General features: G+C 53.0%; 1 protein-coding gene across 3 annotated transcripts in view; it reads left to right on the top strand.

The window, feature by feature from the left end:
- ESRRB (estrogen related receptor beta) overlaps positions 1 to 11,760 on the top strand; it is a 180,340-nt gene extending 168,580 nt beyond the window's left edge. For all 3 annotated transcript variants that reach the window (XM_066342537.1, XM_066342535.1, XM_066342536.1), the window contains exons 6-7: positions 2,055 to 2,324; positions 8,301 to 11,760. In XM_066342537.1, coding sequence (XP_066198634.1) covers positions 2,055 to 2,324; positions 8,301 to 8,545 — 515 coding nt within the window. In that variant the 3' untranslated portion in view covers positions 8,546 to 11,760. The remainder of the gene's footprint in view (positions 1 to 2,054; positions 2,325 to 8,300) is intronic.
- The last annotated feature ends 10,880 nt before the right edge of the window (positions 11,761 to 22,640 follow it).

The raw sequence follows: 22,640 nt of genomic DNA, 5'->3' as shown, positions 1-22,640 counted from the left end.
AAGGCCTCTCTTGCTCAGAAGCCCGATAAGGGAAATTGGATGTCCATTTCTATCTATCTTTTATTACCTCCCGGCTCTCCCCGCCACCACGGGAAGTCACACGCCACCTCCCACACTGGGGTCCGGACAACACACACACACCTGACCCTCGGTGCCACAGCCTGTCCCCTGGGGAAGCGCAGCGATCCAGGCTTGCCTGTGTCGCCAGTGTCATTGATCCAGCTCTTTTGTCGGCCAGCCCAGAGGCCGGCAGCCAGGTGCTCACCCACGGCCTGGGTTGTGCAGATCAGGCCCAGGACTGTGGCTTTGGGCAAAGACGGTGTCCACGGGGAAAGGGCCGCCTGCCAAGTAGAGGGGGCTCGGGCCCTAGGAGCGCCCCCTACAGGTTAATGGCCCTAGGAGTGCTCCCTACAGGTTAATGGCCCTAGGAGCGCCCCCTACAGGTTAATGGCCCTAGGAGTGCTCCCTACAGGTTAACAATACTCATGCACGGGTTGGCAAACAGGGAAGGACTGCAGTTTTTAGAGACAGGACGGCAGATGAGGGTGGGATAGACTCCATGGAAGCCCAGAGCGACGGGCAAGTCCAGAAGCTCGGGACCACCCCAGGCTCCAGTCCAAAGGGGAGAAGAGAGTCGCGCCACTAGCATGCTAACCTCATCGGTAACAGCAGTAACAAGTGCAACCATCACCGCCGCCTGGCTCGGGTTTGCTGAGCGCCAGGGTGTGCGGGTCCCGGTGCTCAGGGCTTCCACATCACCCCCCATCTTCCGCCTGCTCATGGCGCCTGCTGCATCCAGGCGGGGTTAGGTTCTAGGTCCGCAAATGAAGTGACAATCCTACAAACAGGTGGCTTTGTGGGTGTTTTGCCTTCTCGATACATCTGGCATAGTCAGTATTGGACCAAACTCTGAAGTTACCATTTGTGTTTAGTGACCAACTGTTCGAAAATCAGTTTTCTCTCTCCTTTGTTTCTTCCTTTCCCTCCTTGTATTTCAAGATGTTAATTGACTCTGCACAAGTTAAACACATATAATGTGCTCATTTTGCAGATGAAGGCGTTAATAATAGTAAGAGCTCTGTAACTATGTTGTATGTCCTGTAATCATTGGCTGATTGGGACCCCAGAGCAATGCTCTGAAGCAGGCACTACTTTTATACTCATTTCACAGATGAGGAAGCTGAGGTTTGGAGAAGCCGCACCGCTTTCCCAAGGTCAGCCTACAGCTAGTAAATGAGGAGTCGGATTCAAGCCCAGGCAATCTTTAGAACACATTGGACACGACAGAATTCTGGAGCCATCCCTATGCCCAGCCTTCTTTCACTCCGGAGTCAGCCTCCTTGCCAGCAGGGATGGGGAGCTCCCATGATTCCAGGCTCACCGGATGCAGGGCTGCTGGGTCACCGTTCAGCAGAGAGTAATGACCCGGGCAGCAGGTGTCTGACCACTGGGAGGACAGGCTGCCCCATGACAAAGTGTCCTCTGACCCTGGGGACTTCTGAGCATTTTGTAGCCTCAGGCTGTGGTCACTGGGGGGTCACTGGCCAGAAACAGCTGAGTCCTCAGTCCTGGTTGGAGCCCTAGGTCTCTGCACAGCTGAGCCTCTGCACTGAGGGTCAGGCATCACTTTAAAACACCCAACCTTCCCTGGCTTGAGCAGAGAGGGAAGCCTGGAAACTCCCCAGACTGTAGGGGACCCTGTACTGCACCTCCTAATTCTACTATGAATTCAATAACTCCTTAAATTACAAATGCATTTAATTAATCAAAAAGCCTCTCCAGACATTTGAAAATACCATAGAACTAACAGTAATAATGATGATAACAAATGTCAACATTGACTGAGCTCTTGTTATGTCTTTTCCATGAAATCTATGTCTGACTCATTCACCAAGGGCAGGATGACGAGTCCTGGAGGTGCGGGGGAGGGGCAGGATCCGGAAGAACCTGGACCCCGCCCCATCCGGCCCACCAGCCAGTCCGCCTGCTTCTCCCCGGGGAGGCCCTGGCCCATGCCCCTGACCATGCTGCCCTCCCCGCCCCCTCTCCTGCAGGCTTCTCCAACCTCTCCCTGGGGGACCAGATGAGCCTGCTGCAGAGCGCCTGGATGGAGATCCTCATCCTGGGCATCGTGTACCGCTCGCTGCCCTACGACGACAAGCTGGTGTATGCGGAGGACTACATCATGGACGAGGAGCATTCCCGCCTCGCGGGGCTCCTGGAGCTCTACCGGGCCATCCTGCAGCTGGTGCGCAGGTACAAGAAGCTCAAGGTGGAGAAGGAAGAGTTTGTGACGCTCAAGGCCCTGGCCCTGGCCAACTCAGGTGATTGCGGTGTGGGACCCATGGGAGGAGCTGTGAGACGTCTCAGGCCTGGGGAGGCCTGTGAATAGGGCGGTGGGAAGATGCTGGAGCTTCTTGTCACACAAGATTGTGCAATGAGTGGTCTGGGGTTAAAAGGATGGTGACAGCCCTGGCCGGTTGGCTCAGCGGTAGAGCGTCGGCCTGGCATGCGGGGGACCCAGGTTCGATTCCCGGCCAGGGCACATAGGAGAAGCGCCCATTTGCTTCTCCACCTCCCCCTCCTTCCTCTCTGTCTCTCTCTTCCCCTCCCGCAGCCAAGGCTCCATTGGAGCAAAGATGGCCCGGGCGCTGGGGATGGCTCCTTGGCCTCTGCCCCAGGCGCTAGAGTGGCTCTGGTCGCCGCAGAGTGACGCCCCGGAAGGGCAGAGCATCGCCCCCTGGTGGGCAGAGCGTCGCCCCTGGTGGGCGTGCCGGGTGGATCCCGGTGGGCGCATGCAGGAGTCTGTCTGTCTCTCCCCGTTTCCAGCTTCAGAAAAATACAAAAAAAAAAAAGGGTGGTGACAAAGGCCAGCATAGGTCGAGTATTTCCTGAGCCCTGACCAGCAGGGCACTGTGCTGGACCCTTACTCTCCAGACTGGCACACTAGTTAAGTACACAGATTTTAGAGCCAGCTCTAAAGTTCTGACTAGGAGTCAAATCCTGCTTCTTCCACATGGGCAGATTGAGTCACTCTGTGCCTCAGTTTCTTCATCAGTCAAATGGGAACAATAAACAGTCCCTACCCCACAAGACTATGAGAGGGATTTACTTGTATATAATTATGTTATGCTTACAATATATACCTGCCCCATAGTAAGTACTCAACCTGTTAAGTAAATTAGCTACGAACTTATTTTGTTCTTACAAACAATCCATGAGCAAAGTTCTTATTATTTTAACCCTATTTGACCAATGTGGAAACCGAGGCTTAGAAAGGCGAAGCAAATTGTCCAGAGTCACACAGAGCTAGGAGTCAAACCAAGGTCCTGTGATTCCAAAATCAACCTGAGCTCACGCCTGTTCCTAGAATCTCACAATCAACTTGCCTGGGCCCAAGAGAGAAATCCTTCCCAACTGAGTTGTTTAGTCTGGTGTTCAAAAGGAGGCCTCACTCCATTTCCTTACCTTCCACCAGCTTCTGGCTAGACTTCTGAGAAGAAGAGCTGGCATAGGGGAATGAGCTTATATATAATCGGTGTCCACACTTGGCACCCACCCTAAGCAGGGAACTGTGCCAGGATGTAGGAGGAGGAAGAGAAAGGCACGGTCCTTGTCCTAAGACAGAGTGTCAGCACGCACACATGCACTTCTGCTGCAGCACGGCACATAAACTTGAGGAGTTGCTCAAGTCTGGGTCAGATGGACCCAGGTTCCCATTCTAGCTGATACTTGGTCGCAGTGGGACCTTGGGCCGGATGGCAGTCTTCCTCAGCTCTATCCTTGAGTGTAAAATGGAGATATCCCAGTACCTCCTCTAAGCACTTTCAAATGAAATGATCGACTAAAGATAAAGCACGTAGCCCAGTGGTTGTCCTGGAGGAAGTGTTCAGTAAATACTAATTGTTATCATTATTATTAATATTAGAGGAAACAAAGTGTGATCAGCCTGCAGAAGAGGGAGAGCTGGCTCCCAGAAGGAGACGGTAGAAACAGGGCACCCACCTGGTTTGCTTGATACTGTTGTACTTTTCCTGAAAGTCCTGCATCCCAGGAAACCTGACGCCCTGGCGAACCGGGTCAGTGTGTCCCCCTAACAAATGGCTTCATAGAGACTACAGAGGACACTGCTGAGGCCCGACAGACGCCCTTTCCCGGTTAGTGCCTGCAGGCCCCGGCTGCTGAGTTTACTGCTGACCGCTCACAGCTGCCCCTTCGCCAGAAACTCGCCCTCATCTGCTTTGCCAGGAGGGTGACCTACTCCACTCACCCCGTCACCTTTAGCCAATGGTGGACCCAGGCAGGGGAACAAAAGGCTGACCCCCAGGCAGGGTGCGATCAGTTGGAAGCCCAGGCCTCATCCTTACCTTGTGGGCTCCCCCCTCACCCTGACCCACCCCCCTCTTCCCCTCCTCCTCTCTCCTAAAAGTGAGCCCTCTGTAAACCCCATGCATCCAAACCTCCATCTCAGCCTCTGCTTCTGGGAACCTGACCTAATACAAAGAGGGAAGCATTTATGTTTTAGTTCAAATCCCTTTTTAAAATAATCATTAAAATTTTGCATGGATCTATAGAGTCCATTTATATCTTAAGATCCCCAAACTGTAATGTATGTTTTGTTGGAGAACGCTAATGCTAGTAGGGCTTTTGGTGAAGATTTAGATCGACAGAATAAGCAGAGGGTAGGTAGAGTTCCCTATAGCCTTCTGCCCCAGTGCACAGTTTCCCCTATTAACATCTTATCTTGCATTAGTGTGGTAATCTGTTACAATTAATGAACCAATATTGATACATTATTATTAACAGAAGTCTGTAGTCCTCATCAGGGTGTTTTCTTTGCATCCTAGGGTCTAGAGGTTTTGACAAATGCATAATGCCAGCTCTCCATCGTCCCGTATCACACTGAGTGGTGTCACCCCCTTACATTCCCCTGGGCTCGCTACTTGGAGGGCAGCAGCTTAAGCAGCATTGCAGAGGGGCTGGGAGTTTGGATGGGCACAGGAAGGGAGCTGACCCCAGTGAGACAGCAGAGCCGGCATGCCTCGGAGGGCACGTCCTCGACTTGGGACTCTCCTGACCACTTCACAGCAGACCTGAGCTCAAGCCTTCCCCAGCTGGGAGTTGAGCGGAGGTGGGGAGGCCATTCACCTGTCACCCTCACGCCACCCCACAACACTACACTGCAAGGGCTTTCAGAGGGCTCTTCAGCCCGGCCAGCTGCTCTCACCTTGATCTCAACACTTACAGACATGCACACACACTCACAGTTACTCACACATGCACACGTGCAAGTATACATACACTCACAGACAGGCGCTCACACAACACAGCACCCGAGGACCAATGGTGGTTTGGTGACGAGCCCATCAGGAGCTTCCGCCAGCATCAAGCTTTGCCTAAGTACACACGTGGTCATGTGAGATGACGTTTCAGGAACCTGGACATCTTGCCCCGGTGGCATTGGCCTAGCCATCCTGCTGTTTCTGTGCAGGTACAGGAAGCTCAAGGTGGAGAAGGAGTTTGTGACGCTCAGGGCCCTGGCTGCAGAGTGGAGCAACCCGCTGCGGGCAGAAATGGGGAGAGAACGGGCCCGTTGGGGCTTAGGCCAGAAAAGCAGTTTTGAGTCATAGAGCCTCCTGGGCTGTGAAGGGGTTGGGTTGTAATAGGGTCAGTGTAGGGAGCCATGAAAGATGGGGGGAGGGGGTGGATAATGACCTGTCCCCAGCAGCGAGGTAAGAAAGTCACCCAGGCAGACAGAGTGTGTTAGCTGGAGGAGCAACGGGGCCGGGAGATCATTTCCGTGGACCTGATGGCAGCCCCAAGGGCCACTGTGCGGCCACTGCTGAGGTCGTGTGAATGGAGCAGCACCACTCAGATGTGGCTCAGGGCGCTGGCACTGGGCAGAAGGGAGAAGCGCATCAGAGTCAGGCTGTGGCCCCAAACCACGGCGTCCCCACGGGAGCCGCTGGCCGACTCTCACCCTGTGTCCCAGCCCTCTCCACGGCTCCCTGACAGCAGGAAAAAATCATAGCCATTGATTTTGTAATTAACAGTTTATCAATGCCATCGATACAGACGCGCTGATGGATTGCAAAGAAATTAATCTTGCAATGTTATTTTATTTCATTTTTGGTCGAAGGCAGCTGCCAATTTTGGTCTCCTTGGGGAGGGTGGGGGATGGGGAGAGGAAGCTGGCAGGGGTCAGGGAGTCTGGATGGCCCAATCCCAGCCTTCGAGGGACCAGAGCATCTTAAGTACAAGCTCTGGGAGCAGTTGGGAGAGTAGTAACGGACCCATGCTTCCTCTGCACTAGCAAAGGAGGAATCCTCACTGCTTTCGTAACAAGGAGCAGAAAAATGTGGGTCTTGGGTATGGGGCCAGTAACATCCCAGCCTGCAAGGGCACTCACCCTTGCTCCCAGCTTGTTATTATCACAATAATGATAATATTTATCGGTGCTTGGTAATAGATTTCAGTTAACCCTCACCCCCACTATGAGGTATGCAGTCTTGTTTGCTCCATTTTACAGACCAGCAAAGAGTCTTAGAGAGTCAAAGTAACTTGGCCAAAGTCTCAAAGCATCTAAGACCCCAGAGTCTTATCTACCTCACCCCACTGCTATCCTCCCAAAAGAAAGCGGCAGGGGCCTGGAAGGCACAGGCTGCCTGTGGACCCGAAAGGTCAGGGGGCAGTCATCAACGTCAGCTGGTTGGTGTAGCTGCCCTGGACAGTCTAGTATCTAAACCAACCCCACCTGCGGAGGACTTGCCCTGCTCCTTGAGTGACCTGGGAAACTTGCCCCGCCTCCCTTGGAGACCCGCTCAGAGCTTCCGGCTCACTGGATTCACATCCCCCTCCCCCTCCTGCCTTTGTCAGGCATCGGGTGGGCGTTGCGCTTCAGGGTGGCGGCTCAGGATATTTGAGGCTGGTTATTTTCCCCAAGGCCAGGGAATGGGTTGCCTTTGCTTCAGCTCAGACCTAACTGTAACCCAGCTATCAGCAGGTACCACTTGCCCTGCTGAGATTTAGGTAAATTTTGTTTGAACCCCCAATTCATGACCGGAGTCCAAAGCCCTCTCCAGAATTTTAGATTGCAAAGCCTTCCACCGGCTACATTTATCACTGTACCCCATGTGTCCAGCCCTGCTCAGGACCCGCCATGGTCCCTACCACAGGGCACCCAGACTCAGAGCTTAGCCTCTGTATTCGTGTCTGTATTCTGTATCCAGCATTTTGTAAGGTTAGCGATTGCACTAAAGGCTTGAGTTGGTGCCAGGCAGTAGCAGGAGCAGCAGTAGTGATGGTGGTGGTGGTGGTGGTGGTGTTGGTGATGGTCGTGATGATGGTGACGGTCATGATGGTGGTGATAGTAATGATAGTAATGGTGGTGGTGGTGATAATAATGATAATGGTCATGATGGTGGTGTTGATACCACCAGCTGGACATTTTGTACTGTTTTAAGCCCTTAACCCAGTGGTAGTCAACCTGGTCCCTACCGCCCACTAGTGGGCGTTCCAGCTTTCATGGTGGGCAGTAGCAGAGCAACCAAAGTATAAATAAAAAGATAGGTTTAACTATAGTAAGTTGTTTTATAAAGATGTATTCTGCCAAACAGCGAAAATCCGACATAAAGTACTTGGTAAGTAATTATTATTATATGCTTTAACTTGCTGTAACTCTGCTTTATAAATTTTACAAAGTAAAGTTACTTCCCGACTTTATAAATCACCATTACTGTGGAACCAGTGGGCGTTTAGAAAATTTTGCTACTAACAGAGATACAAAAGTGGGCGGTAGGTATAAAAAGGTTGACTGCCCCTGCCTTAACCTGTATTAACTCATTTGGCATCTTGAGGTAGGTGTGGTTATTTTTTTATCTCACAAGTAAAGAAAAGGGGCACAGAGAAGTTAAAAAACTTGCCTAAAGTCACACAGCTAGCATGTGAGGGACGCAGGATGCCACCTCCACCAGCCTGGCGCCAGGAGTGCACCTGGCACCTGCAGAACAGTTACAGGTCTGCTCTGCTCACATTCAAGCCCTTCAGGGTCTCTGCGTCTGTCTCTTGGGTGTTTCTCAAGAAACGTCCTCCAGAGATAGAAATCTCTCCCTGGGTCCAACCCCTAACTGTCATTGGCCTCTGTGACCTCAGACTGGCAGCCCAACTTCTCAGAGCCTTGGTTTTCCTCTCTAGCGTGAGGACTTGGAGGGTCCAAGGTGGAGCCCAAGGGGCCGGTGGCGGCCCCCCGGCCCGCGGCAGCTCTCCCCCCAGGGCGCCTGACGCTCACTCTGTGCCCACAGATTCCATGTACATCGAGGATCTGGAGGCGGTCCAGAAGCTGCAGGACCTGCTGCACGAGGCGCTGCAGGACTACGAGCTGAGCCAGCGCCACGCGGAGCCGCGGAGGACGGGCCAGCTGCTGCTGACGCTGCCCCTGCTGAGGCAGACGGCCGCCAAGGCCGTGCAGCACTTCTACAGCGTCAAACTGCAGGGCAAGGTGCCCATGCACAAACTCTTCCTGGAGATGCTGGAGGCCAAGGTCTGACGGCCCGCGCACAGACCGACTCCCGCCTGTAGACAGACAAACGGATGGCCCGACGCAGAGACCTCCACAGCCACCAGCCTCGACCTGCAAGCCCTGAGTCATGGCCATGAGCAGTCCCATGGGGGCTTCTTGCCCCCCGGCTGTGTGCAGAGTCCTGAGTGCTGCGGGGCGGGGACCGGGGATGGGAGGGCAGGACATGGGCTCATCTGTAACCGGCTTTTCCTTTGTTATGTTTTTCCTCCTCCACGGGCAGTGCTGAGGCCTGGGCCAGGGCTGACCTCCCTGAGACTGGAGACCACTGAGGAAGGGCCCCCTCTGCCCACCACACTATGGAAAGGCAGCTCAGACACTTCCTGCCCCTGCCCACACCCCCTCCACGCCACCCCCAGCCTGGTGGGCAGCGCTAGCGCCCAGCACTCCGCACACTCGGGAGGGGCTCCTTCCTCAGATGCAGGTACTTTCTCCAGAGGCCCTGCCTGCTCTGAGGTCCCTGGGGCCCCACAGGCCAGCCGGCCCCTCCCTCCACACTTCCCCTGGTTCTGCATCTCCCAGCTCCCAGAGGGGGCTCCCAGTGGGGACTCTGGCAGGAGAGCTGCTGCTAGAACTCATGCATTTTCCTGGGCACCCCACCTGCCCATCCTCTCCCCCTCCAGGAGCCTCCCTGCTACTTCCTGCCCCACCTCTGAGCTCACTCCCACCGTGCTTCAACCCGTCAATGACCAGGGCCTGTAGCTGTAGCTGGAATGGTGCTGGCTCACCCAAGAGCCCCCTTTCTCCTCGCTTCTTCCTCCCCCCACTGTCAACCTTCAGGGCAGGTCCGGAGCAGGTGGTCTGTGGGAAGTGAGGGGTGTGCCGACCCCGGCCCCATCCAAGGGCACTCTGGGCTCTCCAGTTCTCGGCCGGCAGTCCTGGGAGCACTGGGCAGGATGGGGAGAGGCCCAAACCGCTCTTTGCTGAGCACAGAGAAGCCCAGCGGCAGAGAGAAGCAGGGGCGGAAACCTGAAGGCAGGGTGCTCGGGGGAGGTCACCAGCCTCTCTGGTCCATCTTGGTTCCAGGGGCAGTGGACACCACATGCCCCCTCCCTGCATTCCAGAGGGCTGACTGAACCAGTGTCACAGGAGGGGTGGCTCCCGCCACCCTTTCACTAAGGAGGTGTGGCACGCTGCGAGGGTCCGGCTCTCTGGCGGGACCACCCCAGCCTCCTCGCTGCTGTGCAGGGTAACAAACCACCCTAGTTTGCTCAGGATGTTTTAGCACTGAGAGTCTTGTGTTCCAGGAAATCCCTCAATCTGGGGAAATGGGGACAGTCGGTCACTGAATAGCCATGGGGGTCTGTTATAACCCACTTGGGGGAAGGGACAGCTCTGAACACCCGTCTGGTGCACACAGGTGGCTGAGAGCAGCTCAGAGGATCTCCCGAGGACGGAAGGGTGCCAAGTGGGATGGAAGATGCCCTTCCAAGGAGCTGCCTTCTAAAGCGGGCACCATCAGAGCCACCCCACCTGGGACATTATTCTGGGGAGTTCATACTCGTTCTAACCCAACCTCTCATCATCTAGAGGCAGACAGATCCCACCCACCCGTCACTAGGACACCAGGAGGCCCGGTGTCCTCTTCCGTGGCCTCCGTTTTTCTAAGGTGAGCAGCTGCTGCTGGTTCCACCTCTGTCTCTCCACCCAAAGGCACCGATTCTCCAGGAAGGAGGGGTGGCTAAAACCCAGCAGCTACAGAGGGGCTGAGTCCTCACACAGGAAACGCCCAGGGTTCCCAGGGACCTCACACAGCAGTGACCTGTGCTCCCCTCCATTCCCCCCTGGCCGTGAGGAATCCAAGGCCACAGTCACTTGACAGTCAGCATTGGAATTACGGTCCAGGATGCTCCACCCCTAGCCCTGTGCGGTCCCCATTGTCCCTGGGCTGGGTGGACACACAGGCACCTCAGCATCGAGGAGGCGGGGCCAAAGCCCAAGTCTCACTTCTCTGTTAGGGGCTGAGCCCTGAGGTCTGACCTGGAGAACTCAGTGGGAGGATGGGTGTGCCTCTCTCTGTGCTGTGTGCTTGAGGTGGCATCTCATCACCTGGGCACCGGCTCTGCACTGTCGCCTCCTGCTCCAGCATGAGGACCATACTGAGGCAGAGCAGGGCTGGTGCCCAGCCAGCCCTCGCAGTGCATCTTCCCCAGAGAAGCATCCCTGGCTAGCGGTACAGCTGGCCTGGAGTGGGTGGGCGTTCTGGACACAGGGCAGCTTGGCCTCGCCGCGTCCGGTGCTTCTGCCTGTGCCCTGGCAGTAGAGCCCCTTCCTAGCACAGAGGGCATGGTGGTCTGATAGCTTGGGGCCAGTGAGGTGGGCACTGCCGGTGCTTTTACACTTAAACAAGAAGTGCATCAGCAACAGCGGGGGCCCCGTCCAGTGGGAAAGGCCCTGGCGCCTGCTTGATGGAGACACTGCTCCTCAGAGAACAGGTTCAGGGGCCAACCTCTTGGTTGGAAGTCTCACCAGCTCTTGAGATCTCCCCGGGAAGAGGGTGACCCTTGCTTAGTGGGGATGGTGAAGTGAGGAGAGTTTAGGATGCCCTGCCCTCCCCACAGGATAAAACACAAATTGACCCCCCCAAACCTTTTCCCGGACGTCTGTAAAGCGGAAATAGCCCTTCTCAGTTGTATTCTCATGATGCAGGTCATTGAAATGAACCAAGAAATAAAATGTACAAATCCAACCACGGAGAAGGTGGTATTGGCTGGGTTTTGTTTGGTCCCCGTGTCCCCGCCCTTGCTGGAGCTCCAGACTGGTTTTGTCACACGTGCACCTGGATGGTGGCCCCCAGTGTTTGCATGCGGGAAACATCAACTGTGTCCCGGGGTACACTTTCAGAACCCAGTAAACGTGTCGGGCGTGGTGGGAGGCCATGGCAAGCCCTCGGCGGGGCTGGAATCTGCACGCACGAAGAAGACAGGTTCGTGCCCACGGGACGGCACCAAAGAGCACTATGTGGAAAGATTGCTTTATTTTCTAATGATGATGATGTGGCTGGAATGGCTTAAGATGTGTATATTTTTTGAAACGGCAGCCCCTCATTGCACCACGCCCTGTACGTGTTTGCTCCTCTATGTGTCCCCCAGAGAACCCCCCCATGTAAATGAGCGCCCTAGGATTCTCCAGTCCTGGTCCCATGTATCTGGAATGTAATAAATAAGGAACGGCCTGTTGGAGAATTTCTTCGCTGTCTTCTGGGCTAGCTGTCCCTGGGACAGCTGCTCCGGGTCTCCGGCTGAGGCTAGGAGGACCGTGGGGAGAACCAGCTGGGCCTAAGTTCCCTGAGCATTCAAGGCTATTAGGCAGCAAAACTCAGGAAGGCAACTTGAGAAGTATGTAGGATGCAGGTCTGAGAAACCCTGTGCTACTTTTTATGCTTTTAATATTCATGGTGGGGCACTCTGTTATTTTCACTAATGTCAGAGAGATGGAACATCAGATGTATAAGAACTAAAAACACTTCATTGCCTTAGGACTTTGAAATGTATCTGTACACGTGCACATGATCTGACTGCACAGAGATCCCTCGTGCACCACGACACTCAGGACCAGTGAGAAGCAGAGGGTAGGGCCAGAGAGAAACCGAAGGGACTGTGTCAGGATGACTTTTGCTGCTAGTGAGAGGCCCCAGCTTATCCTAGCTTACGGGGTTTGTTGCCTTGGATATATGTGACGTTCAGGAATGGGGCGGACTTCAGGCAGGGCGTGATCCAGGGGCTCACAAACTCAACAGGGCTATGATTCTACTCTGAGTCTCTCTGTTCTGCCCTCTTCTGTCTGTTGCTTTGTCCTCAAGCTAGACTCCTCCATGGCACAAGAGGGCTTCCACCTTTTTATGTCACATCATGGGGAGAGAGTGAAAAATCCCTTCCTACAACTGTGGGAGAGATCTGAGCTTCTTTCTGAACCTCTGGATTTTGTGCTCCATCTATGTTTTTCTTACTCCTTCCCTAGCCTGGAATGGGCTCAGCCATTCAAACTCCAGAGCCTGCCTTCTTTACAGGATGAGGTGGGGGGGGGGGCTTGATATGACTCTGTTAGGGACCTTTTTTCCTATTTACTTTGTCCAGGAAATTGGTCTCATCTCTGTAGACACCCCTCCCTTGCCAGCCCAAACGCCCAGTACATCTGCACAAAGCTCCCTTTGGCAGCGGCCTCGTGGCAAAGCTAAGGCACTGGGGCTTGCACTCAGTCCTGAGGAGTGTCTCCCAGCTCCCCTGTGGAGAAGAGGGACAACCAGAGCCTCTTCTCCCCTCCTCCCATGGGCAGACGTGACTGCCCCCCATGATCAAGCTTGGAGCAAGGCTACAATGGGGGCCAACACAAGGGAGGGTGCTAGCCAGTCTCCACAGCTGGCTCAGGGACGGCCCACCAGCCACATGACTGCACTGCCACCCTGTCCGCCGCCTCAAGCCCCCTCATACAGCCCTAGTGCCACATCCAATGCCCAGTCACTCACTGCCAAAGACACGAGTCCAGCCAACCACAGAAGAACTAAATGTGACCCAAGTCTTGACCCTGAGCAGTGTCAATATCAAGGGTGGGCTGTTCAATTATTAACGCACAGCCCAACTTCATCAGAAACTGCTTTCTTCACGCCTCTCTCCCCACGCAGCAGCTGCTCCTGAAATCCTCTCTTGGGCACCCCCATAGCGCCCCAAGCTCTCCCCAACTCAAGCCCCGCGGGCACGCTTCCTCAGCCCCCTCTCCCAGACTCAGCTCTTTCCAGACCAGCTCAGCCTCTGAGCAGCTTTCCACTTTCCTGCACAAACTGGAACATCAGCAGCTGACCCAGTAACAAAGTCCCTTTGCTAGCGAAGGGCGCGGGGACAGTGGAGGACACCTCACCACCTTGTATATTTCATTTCGTCTCTGTTGTAAAATCACTCTGCCCCAAGGAACAGACACCACCTGGAATCCCAGACAGCTGTCCCGTACCTGGTCTGAGGCTTTGGCATGCAAGGGGACTGTAGTGCCCTCAGAACCAGGACGTACCCTGCAGGGACCCACCTCCAGCCTCGAAGGCTGGCGGTTGTTTTAAGTCTTATTTCAGTAAATACTGAGAAAGGCAAACCCTTTCTGGTCCAGGTGTGCCCTCTCCCCTCAGTTAGCCCTTGTTGTCCTAATTGATATCACCTGGCCCGCCCTCTTTACTCTTGCATTCATCGCCTGGCACGGGGGTCAGATTGGGGGTGCGGTGGGGGCTCCCAGCTGAGCAAAGAAGATAGACATCAAACTAGCAGTTTACGAGGGTGTCTTAGACGAGTGGTCGGCAAACTCATTAGTCAACAGAGCCAAATATCAACAGTTCAACAATTGAAATTTCTTTTGAGAGCCAAATTATTTCAACTTAAACTATATAGGTAAGTCCATTCCTTATTGAGGTAGCGCCCGCACGTAGTATTTTGTGTAAAGAGCCACACTCAAGAGGCCAAAGAGCCGCGTGTGGCTCTGAGCCGCAGTTTGCCGACCACTGCCCTAGACAGACTTTCAGCAGCACACGGGAATGTGTAATAGGGGAACCAACCTGGCTTTTAGATGGGGGTGGCTGTGCGAGGAAACCAGGCTGCTGGCGCAGGGGGAGGCGGAGCCCTGTAGGAGGGCGTGGAGGAAGCCACGGTGAGGCTGGAGGATGATCCAGGAAGAATGCGAGCAGCCCAGGAGCGCAGAGGGAGACCCAGAGAGGCTGGTGTGCTCCAGGCTGGCTCACGGAACTGCAGGAAGACCGTCTGATTGGTTGGCTGGCAGCAGAGGAGAGGAAGAGGAGGATGGAAGTCAGAGGGGCCGGATGGCACAGGGCTTGGCCACCCTTGATGAGGACGTTGCTGTCTATCCCAGAACAAGTGGGAAACTTGGCAGGTTTTGTTTTTTATAATTTTTTAAAATTTATTTGTTGATTTTAGAAAGAAAGGAAGGGAGGGACAAAGAGAGACAGAGACAGGAACATCGATCCATTCCTGTGTGTGCCCTGACTGGGGATCAAACAGGCAACCCCTGTGCTTTGGGACGATGCTCTCCCCCACTGGCCTGGCAGAGTTTTAAGCAGGGGAGGGACATGGTCAGATTTGTCTCTTCCAGCTAGAGACAGTGGGCCAGGCTTTCTGTCCCCCAGGGAACGGTGCCAGGGTGAGGCACGAGTTGTGGATCCCAACTGGCCCAGGCTCAGAAACTCCTGCTCCGCCCTTACAGGCACCTCCCTTCCCATCTGCACAATGAAAATACGCTAACAGGTTCTTTCAGTGGGCTGCTAGCTACATCGGAGATGTTTCACACATATCCCTGTCATTCCTCCCAATGAATGTTTGATGTCATTGCTACTGCCTGCGTTTTTATGGAAGACTAAAGCTCAGAAAGGTTAATCAACTTGCTTAAGATCACAAAGCCTTTGAGTCCAAATCTGTAGGAGTTCAATTAAACTCTCTTTACTTAACTGCCATGCCATTTTTCGTACTAGCCTTTAAAGGGCCAGACACATAGTAGGCACTCAACAATGTCCATTCCTTTCCCCCACCCTCCTCCACTGCAAAGAAGCCCATGGCCTCACAGAGCTGCTCCCACCCCGGCCAGGGACAGCTGGCTGCCCATCCAGACTGGCTCACTAACATTTGCAGATGGACTGGCAGAGAAGAAGAAGGGAACATGGACAAGCATTTGCTGTGCCCTGCAGTTGACATGCACTGTCACAGTGAGGCCTCTGGAGGGGGTACTGCTATGCCACTTTGGTGGTTAAGTGACTTAAACCAAAGCCATGCCCTTGGTAAGCAATGGGCTGGGATGATGGCACTGGCCTTCAGACCACATTTCTGGTAACGGAATTCTAGGGACTGCCTACCTTATTCCTTCCCGCTTGTCTCTAGAGAAAAAAAGAAAAAGAAATAGCCTAACATTATGGGGCAATATTATGATGACATTTTATCATCATCCTAAAGATCCCTGGGGGGAAGTCCTACACTGATTAAAAGTCACAGCTGGCCCTGGCCGGTTGGCTCAGTGGTAGAGCGTCGGCCTGGCGTGCAGGAGTCCGGGGTTCGATTCCCAGCCAGGGCACACAGGAAAAGTGCCCATCTGCTTCTCCACCCCTCCTCCTCTCCTTCCTCTCTGTCTCTCTCTTCCCCTCCCGCAGCCAAGGCTCCATTGGAGCAGAGTTGGCCCGGGCGCTGAGGATGGCTCCATGGCCTCTGCCTCAGGTGCTAGAGTGGCTCTGGTTGCAACAGAGCAACGCCCCAGATGGGCAGAGCATCGCCCCCTGGTGGGCATGCTGGTGGATCCCGGTTGGGCACATGCGGGAGTCTGTCTGACTGCCTTCCCATTTCCAGCTTCAGAAAAATACAAGAAAAAATAAAAATAAAAATAAAAGAAAAAAAATAAAAGTCACAGCTGTATGATATCAGAGATCAGAAGTTAAAAGAAATTCTTTGCCTCAGACAAAACATTGAGGATCTCAGGGGTAGCCTTGGCTTGTACCTTGGGGGGTGGAGGGGACAGGGCTGTCTGAAGCAGGTATTTTGTGTCCCTCTAACCATGTCTCCTAGGTGGCTGGTTCTGGCTAACATTCCTCTCCTAGTCACAGGTCTCCTGCAGGGGGAGCAAGGGGAGGGGTCCAGTGTCCCGCACAGAAGAAGGGGCTGGTGATCCCTGCCCGCCCCGACCCCGGGCAAACTGGGCTCACTACCAGGAGGGTGGGGTGGGGAGGGGTGGTGGAGTGAGCGGGAGGCCAGTAGAGAAGAGGGATCTGGGGCAGATGTGGTGGGAAGTGCCAAAGGGAAAGAGACTTTGACTCAGAGAGAATGTTCCCCGAGGAAGGAGACAAAGCGCCCTCAGCTTCCTCTGGAAATTGCTTTGTTTAAAATGCAAAGTGCAGACGTGTTTAGATGACATCTTAGCATCCATCACCCTATGCAAATGCCGACCCTGGGGAAGAGCAGCCCCTGTAAGTCACTTGCATACCCCTAATCGACTGTGTGTGGTGATGGCAGGCCAAGGTAACCAAGTAGGGGTGGTGACAGCGCGCCCCCCAGGGAGGGGGCTGATGAGGGGAGGTGGGGGAGGGAGCCCAGACCCCCCCCCCAGAGGGTTGCTGGGTCCACATCTGTGCCAGGGGTAGGCATGAGCTCAGCCACCTGCAGCACCACCCCTCCTGGGCTAGCTGCTCTTGGATGTGAGGTGTAAGATGCGGGCTGACGCAGGCCACTGAAGGACAGAGCTCTCAGGGACAGTGAATTAAATCCTTCTGGGGAGCAGGCAGGATGTCCTTGCCTGAACACTCTGCCCCAGGGAACTGGGGAAACTGAATGCCTGGCTGGGGGTGGGGTGGGGCTCTTAAACTCCAGTCCTCCATCTCTTACCTCAATCACCCCCCATACCCTCGCCCTCCAAGGGGTGTTCCTGACTCGGCTGGTATACAGTACTTTCAGTGACAAAAACTTAACATCCTGGTAGGATTTCCAGATGAAACCCAAGATGCCCAGTTAAATTTGAATTTCAGAGAGGCAAGGAATTTGTATGTTGTTCCTCTGAAATTCAAACCTAACTGGGTGTCCTATATTTTCATTTGCTAAATCTGGCAATCCTCCACCTGGACAGTTTCCTTTACTTATTTATTTCACACATTTGGTCACCACCTCTGCCTTCCTTTCAGTTCTGCCCGCCCCACCTCCTGTCTAGCTCTGCCTCTGGGCCACACACCGAGATCTCGCTTCCTTTCCTTTACCTTCCGCAGGTGACCCCCACCCCCCATCTCGCACCTCCCACCCTAAGAAACTTCTTGCACTCCCAACTCCGTCTTAGCCTCTGTCTGCGACCCTCAACCCTGGGGTAACTGCTCAGCCTAGCCGTTAGCTCCGTTACAAACACACACTCTTCAATATTCATTCCTGTACTCACCCACCAATTATCTGACACAGTGCCAGACATGGAACACCATCATAAACAAGACAGGTGTGGTCCCTGGTCCCCTGCGGCTTACATATTAGTTGGATTAGACAGATTTTCTTTTTAAAAGAAGCAGCTAATAAAATCATTACAAGTGCGAGGAATAAAGAAGCTGAGATGGAGAATCACGGGGTGGGGAGGGAACCTACTTTGGCTGGGATTACTGGGGAGAGCCACTCTGAAGAAGTGACATTTAAGCCAAGATCTGAAAGATGAGAAAATGCTAACCATGCAAATAGAAGATCTGGCATATGCAAAGGTCCTGCTTCGGAGTGAGCTGAATCTCAGCAGGGGCCTTAAGGTTAGACAGCTCTTTTATTTGTCAGAAATTTTATCTTTTTTTTTTTTTTTTTTCATTTTTAGAGAGGAGAGAGAGAGAGGGAAAGAGAGAGAGACAGAGAAGGAGAGAGAGGAGAGAGAGACAGAGAGAGAGAAGGGGGGGAGGAGCTGGAAGCATCAACTCCCATATGTGCCTTGACCAGGCAAGCCCAGGGTTTCGAACCGGCGACCTCAGCAAGAAATTTTATCTTTCTAATTGATTTTAGTGAGAGCAGAATGGAGAGGAAGAAAGACAGGAACATCTTGTTCCTGTATGTGCCCTGACCTGGGATTGAACCGGCAACCTCGGTGTTTCAGGATGATGCTCTAACCAACTGAGCTATCCTGCCAGGGCAGAAATTTTATTTTATACCTTTATATTATCCTCAGTGGACATTCCAAATTCCAGTATTCTTATGGTCCTATGCCAATTCCATACTCTAGCAGGTGACCTCACCTCCTGATTCACTAAGAAGATGGAGCCAAGTGTCTCCTTGTAGTCACACACCCATTTCTTCCTTTCCTTTGTTCTTGAAACTTGATGTGTTTTACTCCCATCCACAGCCAGACCTTCCCCGTCCACAGCCGGACCTTCCCTGTCTCGACTGCCTCACTGGCCGCCACTGGGCCTCGCTCCAGCAAGCATTTCCTGTCTCTGACCTTCAACCTCCCCATCCCACGGGCCCCTCCCCTTTCACCTTCAAACCAGCTCAAATACCATGGCTTCTTTTCCAGCTATGACTTCATCTCTGTTTTCTTGGTCATTTTTTTCCCCCGCTGATGGTACTGATGTTCTCATTGTCTCCCTCACCACTCACTGTTTATCCACGCCTTCTGTCTTCCACCATCCGCCGTGCGGCTGCCTCTGCTCTCCCAGAGGCCATCAGCGCCGACGTTCCCAGACGTCCTGAACCTGCGGCTCTGCTACCTCGTGCTCTGAGCGTGCCTGGGTTTGGCTGCCTGGGATTCACAGCTATTCCCTGCTAGAAATCAGGGTCCTTGAGGTCAGGATCTTATCTTACTTACGTGTTACCACCCAAAGCCCCAAACACATCACTTTGCTGAGGACTTACTTGCTCAGCAAATGTTTCACTCAATTGAGGCGTCTCTTGGGGTTCTGGGAACCTATATGGGAGTTTCATCTAGGGTAAATAGGAAAGGGCTCCCCTCAGTGGCGGGGGACAGGCGGAAAGGGGAGGTTGGAGCGGAGGTGGGGTTGGGAGAGAGGGAGAAGGAAGGGGCGCAGGAGGAAGGTGCCAGCTCCTACAAGAGGGTGATAAATGATAACAGCACTGGGAACAAAACCAAACATCGTTCATGCTGTCAGAGCGGTGAAGCCAGCACTCTCCAAGACGCAGGCCCCAGGCAGTGCCTTGCTTTGGGGCGAGGCATGGGCTCTGAGTCCCCTTCTGCTCAGAGGCAACAGCCCGATTCATCTTCCTCGGGGTGTCTCCTGAAACTGGGGGGAGGTGGATGTCCCGGGGGTTGATGAGAGGGAGGGAAGTCAACCTGAGCCAGCTGTCCTCCTCACCGTCCCCTTCCTGGGGAGACCTTTGATAGAGAAACAGGAAGTGACCTTGCTGAGTGTCTCTGCCTGCTTCAGAGAGTAAAAGGCACATGTCCAGCAGTTGGGGATCCCCCGAGAGCATGCCATATTCGTCAGTGATCCTTTGCATTTTATACCAAGTGCCTTCCCCCAGCCCATGGCCAGCACAGGCACACCTGCACCTGAATGATGCTTCCCAGCCTGAGCAGGGAGGGTCAGGTAATTAGCAGTTCACGAAACTTCAGCAACTACCCTGACCCAACATTGCCTAATAGAATTTAACAGCAAGGAAGTAGCCATGGGTGCCCACCATGGGCTTCTAGAGCGAGTCTGGTCCACAAGAAACTTTTGACAAATGTATTGTTGAATCCTGGCTGGTTGGCTTAGTGGTACAGCATCCGCCTGGCATGTATAAGTCCTGGGTTCAATTCCCAGTCAGGGGACACAGGAGAAGCGCCCATCTGCTTCCTCACCCTTATCCCTCTCCTTCCTCTCCATCTCTCTCTTCCCCTCCCACAGCCAAGGCTCCATTGGAGCAAAGTTGGCCTGGACACTGAGGACAGCTCCATAGCCTCCACCTCAGGCGCTAGAATGGCTCTGGCCACAAAGGAGCAACGCCCCTGATGAGCAGAGCATCGCCCCCTGGTGGGCATGCCGAGTGGATCCCAGTTGGGTGCATGCGAAAATCTGTCTCTGCCTCCCTACTTCTCACTTCGGAAAAATACAAAAAAAAAAAAAAGTATCGTTGAATGTCTGAACCCTTGGGTAGATGGAAAAAAAAGAACTTGGACAAAAGCGGAGGTCAGGGCCTATATCTTTCCTAAAAGGATTTGAGTATAAAAATGATGAAGGCGGTCATTTGGCCACCTAGGGATCAGACCTGGAAAAAACCCACAACTTTGGACCGATCTAGTCCTTCTTTACAGAACAGTGTTTCTCAGACGTGGTTACAAGATGTTTTCTGGTGGCACTTGGACATATTTTACATTTTATTTTTAAATTTTGTTTTGCTTTATTTTATTTTAATGTGTGTTAGAGGAAATATCACTAACATATCCAAATATATATGGTCTACAGATATTTTGCTCAGAAGAGGCTAAAGTAGGCACATAAGCATTAAAGTGAGCTGGTTTAAATAAAGGTATTAAGTAACAACAGTAGGAGTGGGATATGGATTTGGTGGGTTTTGAGAAGGTGGAGCCGGAGTAAGTGAAGTTGGGTAGCTCTTGTGTGAGAGAAGTCTGGAGTCCTTCTCCCCCCCTCTAGCCAGCCCAGCCCCACCTCAGCATGGCCAGATGGAAAACCCATCTCGAGACCGTGAGCGGCTCCAGGCCTGGGCTGGGCTTCATTTGTGTTGAGTTCTCTGTGTCTACAACACAGCCAGCAAATAGAAATACTGACAGACTGAAGGATAGTTGTGTGCCCTGCCTTGTTCTAGAAAATAATGAAAGCAGACATCACAGAGCAGACTTGCAGAGAAACAAAATATAACACAAGTTCTAGTCCTTCTTGCATACTACGCTCACCCTATCCAACTGGTCAACCACCCCTGTCCACTTGATGGGCGGCTTAAAAGCACCCACTCCTGTCTATTGTCATCCACCCCCATGCTAGCAGCTGGATCAGGACACCAGTGTCTCTCACCTGAGGTACAGCCTGCCTCCACCTTCTGACCACTAACCCTGACTCCAGTCTTGTAACTCCATCTTAGTGACTTTTTTTTTCCACACAACAGCCAATAGGTTGTTTTAAAAATGTAGCCCAAGCCCCTGACGGCTTCTTGCTGCTCGTAGGATAAAGTCCACAGTCTAGAACGGCAGACAAGGCCTGCTGCGACCTGGCTCTGCCCACCCAATGCCATCCCTTACCAATTGTATTCCAGACCGTACACAGCAGCCATATTTTTCTCTGAAAGCACCTTGCTTCTGGGTCTTTGTGTGCCCACTGCCTCTGCTTGAAATGCCCTTCCCTTTCTCCTTCTGCCTCACTCTTTAATCCTCAGGGTCCACTGAAGCATCACCCAGACTTCTCAGTGTGAGTCTTATGTCCCCACAGTACCTGCATTTATTCATCAAAGCACCTACACCGATGAGTCCTAATTGCTTACTTACTTGTCTGCCTGCCGCATAAGTCCTTAAGGTCTTTGAAGGCAGGGACCGTGGTATATTCACCTTTGTACCCCCAAAACCCAGCCCAGGGATAGACTGAGAACAGACCCTCAGCAAATATTTGACAATTGAGTAGCCGGTGGCCACAGGCCGAGGAAAGTTCATGACAAGTGGGCTTGGGACCATGGAGCCTCTTAAACTCATTAGTGCTGTCAACCAATTATTTCTAACTAACTCCCCACCTGTTTAGCACAGAGTAGGATCGCACTCCCTGGCCCCACTGTGATTGGCTGGGGACTGTGTGATCATTCTGGTCCATGAGTTAGAAGTGGAGTTTACCAAGTGTCAGGTTTAAGCTGAAGGATTTAACTGGCAGAGCTCTCTTTCCCTCTGCTTTGAAAACCTGCGATAATCATGGTGGCTTCTCTATTGATCGGGATCCTGGAGCGATGTCAACACTGAGCAGAGCCCCCAGCTGACCTGTGAACAACAAGTAGGATATATGAGAATAAGCCTTTGTTACAGCAAGCTTCTGGGTTGTTGTTTTTTTAAAACTAGCATGACCTAGGGCGGGCTGTTCCAACTAACACACCCACATAGCCCACAGGACTCAGAGGACTTAATTGAAACTATATTCTGTCCTTCTATCCTCATTCTGGTCTACTTTACTTCCCATGCTGACCAAGTCTGACCAAATCCCCTCTCACCTAGAAAAAAGGAGGGAGTAGGAGAGAAGAGAAGGAAGGGAGGAGGGAAGGAAAGAAGGAAGGAAGGAAGGAAGGAAGGGAGGGAGGGAGGGAGGGAGGGAGGAAGGAAGGAAGGAAGGAAGGAAGGAAGGAAGGAAGGAAGGAAGGAAGGAAGGAAGGAAGGAATCCAAGTTACCAGGAATACAGATGAATAACCACTAGGAAGACATGGTCTGAAGAACTGTGAAGTCCATGGTGAGTTTATTACCATGAAGGTAGACGAGCCCTTCCTCAGGCAGCAAAGAGAGAGCTGAGTAGTTTTCCTCTTTGTCTTCCATGTAGCTAGTTATTTCGGGATACTTAAGACACACAGGCAACTTACCCTCTAACTCTGACCCTTCTCCCATTCCTAACTCATGTAACCTGAGATCCCTTTTATAGGTAGGAATACATGCCCCACAGGGGAGGGC

Source organism: Saccopteryx leptura, chromosome 6 (assembly GCF_036850995.1).
Source record: "Saccopteryx leptura isolate mSacLep1 chromosome 6, mSacLep1_pri_phased_curated, whole genome shotgun sequence".
NCBI classification, from domain to species: domain Eukaryota; kingdom Metazoa; phylum Chordata; class Mammalia; order Chiroptera; family Emballonuridae; genus Saccopteryx; species Saccopteryx leptura.
Note: the sequence above shows the minus strand (reverse complement) of the source record. Positions and strands in the feature narration are given on the sequence as shown.